The sequence below is a fragment of the Pteropus alecto genome, unplaced genomic scaffold, assembly GCF_000325575.1.
Source record: "Pteropus alecto unplaced genomic scaffold, ASM32557v1 scaffold40, whole genome shotgun sequence".
In the NCBI taxonomy this organism is placed as follows: Eukaryota; Metazoa; Chordata; class Mammalia; order Chiroptera; family Pteropodidae; genus Pteropus; species Pteropus alecto.
The window spans coordinates 20,799,533-20,801,152 of record NW_006431919.1 but is presented as its reverse complement, the minus strand read 5'-3'; the positions used below and the strand labels follow the sequence as shown (position 1 = coordinate 20,801,152).

The following is a 1,620-nucleotide window of genomic DNA, read 5'->3' as shown; positions in this document are numbered from 1 at the left end:
CAGCCCTGGAGTGTCAGCTGTGTCCAAGGGGCCGGAACCTTCCCACCCTGTACTCAGTAGTTAACAGGTCTCCGACAGCACAGGTGCACACACCGGAAGTATTCCAAAGGGGCAGGGGCCAGAAGAATCCGGGCCACACATCATGCGCTCTGAGCGCAGGGCGGGGTCAGGGAGGAGGATCAGAGCTCCCAGTCTGGGGCAGTCCCGCCATGGGCCTCGTCTGGGTGGATGGAGAACCAGTGGCTCAGAGAGGGACAGCGTTTGCCCACGGTCACAGAGCTGAGAGGCCAAGAAACTGCTTCGGGAGGGAGCGAGTGGATTCGATGCCCGGTCCTGCTACTTCCCGCTGTGCGAGCCAATGCGAGGGGCCCCGACCCCTCGGGCCTCAGGTTCCTCGTCTCTCAAGTGGGGTCAGCAGCCTTGCCCCGCGAGGGGCCCGTGAGGACTGAACGGGGGCGTGTGCAGTGTTTCAGTGGGTGCCAGGCACACAGCAGGGACTGTTTTGCTGTAATGGGGTTTTTGCTGGGTTTTCGTGGCCGAAGCCAGGGAAGGACAGGACACTGAGCTGGACTGAGCCGGGAGTGTCTGGGGCTGGGGTGGGCATCTGGAGGCTGCAGCGGAGCCTCGGGGGGCGGGGCCCGCGAGGGGCGGGGCCCACATGCCTGGCTCTCCGCCCCCGCAGATCCTGGCGGCTCTGCCCGTGGACTGGCGGGGCACGCACCTGCTGGCCTGCTCCTGCCTGCGTGCCGTCTTCATCCCCCTCTTCATCCTGTGCGTCTACCCCAGCGGGACGCCCGCCCTCCGCCACCCAGCCTGGCCCTGCATCTTCTCCCTGCTCGTGGGCATCAGCAACGGCTACTTCGGCAGTGTGCCCATGATCCTGGCAGCCGGCAACGTGGGCCCCACACAGCGGGAGCTGGCAGGTAAGGCCCCGCTCGGCCAGCGTCCAGCCTGCCCGAGGAATGTCTCGGGCCACCCGCTCAGCCGCCCGATGCTTCAAGACCATCAGCACCCCACCGCCAGGCAGGGACCCCGAGGCCCACAGAAGCTGAGGCCACAGAAGGTGTGAGGTCCTTCCCCAGTCACCTACTCCTTCAGTCCACAACCACTGTTCCAGGTGCTGGGGACAGTGGTGACAAAATAGCGACCGCTGTGCTCCTGGGGATGACAGTCCAGAGGTGACAAATAACAAAGAAGCACAGAGAAAAGTAAAGAAGAGGAAAATGCGGTGACGAGTCAGGGTCAGGGGTTCACGGTGTACGCGGAGCAGTCCAGGAAGGCTTTCTGAGGAGGCGCCTTGAGCCAAGACCTGGAGGAGGCAGCGAGGGGGCCGCGCATGCGCGGGGGCAGGGCAGGGGGAGGGGCCTGGAAGAAGGCGCCGGAGTCCCTGTCTGCTGACCAACTGCGGATGGTGGTAGAAAACAAGACTCCCAAGTTCAGGGCGAGAAGGTCGGATTGCTGCCAGCCGAGATGGGGAAAGGGTGCCAGAGCTGGGTTCCAGACACAGTAGGTTCCAGAAGCCCATTAGTCGTCCCAAACTGCTGATGACGAGGAAGCAGCTGGAGGCGAGGGGCTGGAGATGAAGAGAAGCAGGCAGGGCCTGCCCCCCGCCCCCCGCCC

General features: G+C 64.6%; 1 protein-coding gene across 7 annotated transcripts in view; it reads left to right on the top strand.

Moving 5' to 3' along the window:
• Positions 1-1,620, top strand: part of SLC29A4 (solute carrier family 29 member 4) — an 11,012-nt gene that overhangs the window by 7,963 nt on the left and 1,429 nt on the right. For 3 of the 7 annotated variants that reach the window (XM_025043135.1, XM_025043132.1, XM_025043134.1), the window contains one exon: positions 683-923. In XM_025043135.1, coding sequence (XP_024898903.1) covers positions 683-923 — 241 coding nt within the window. Of the gene's footprint in view, positions 1-682; positions 1,332-1,620 lie in introns of those variants that run through there. The other 4 variants (XM_025043130.1, XM_025043131.1, XM_025043129.1 and 1 more) reach the window with 2 other exon arrangements.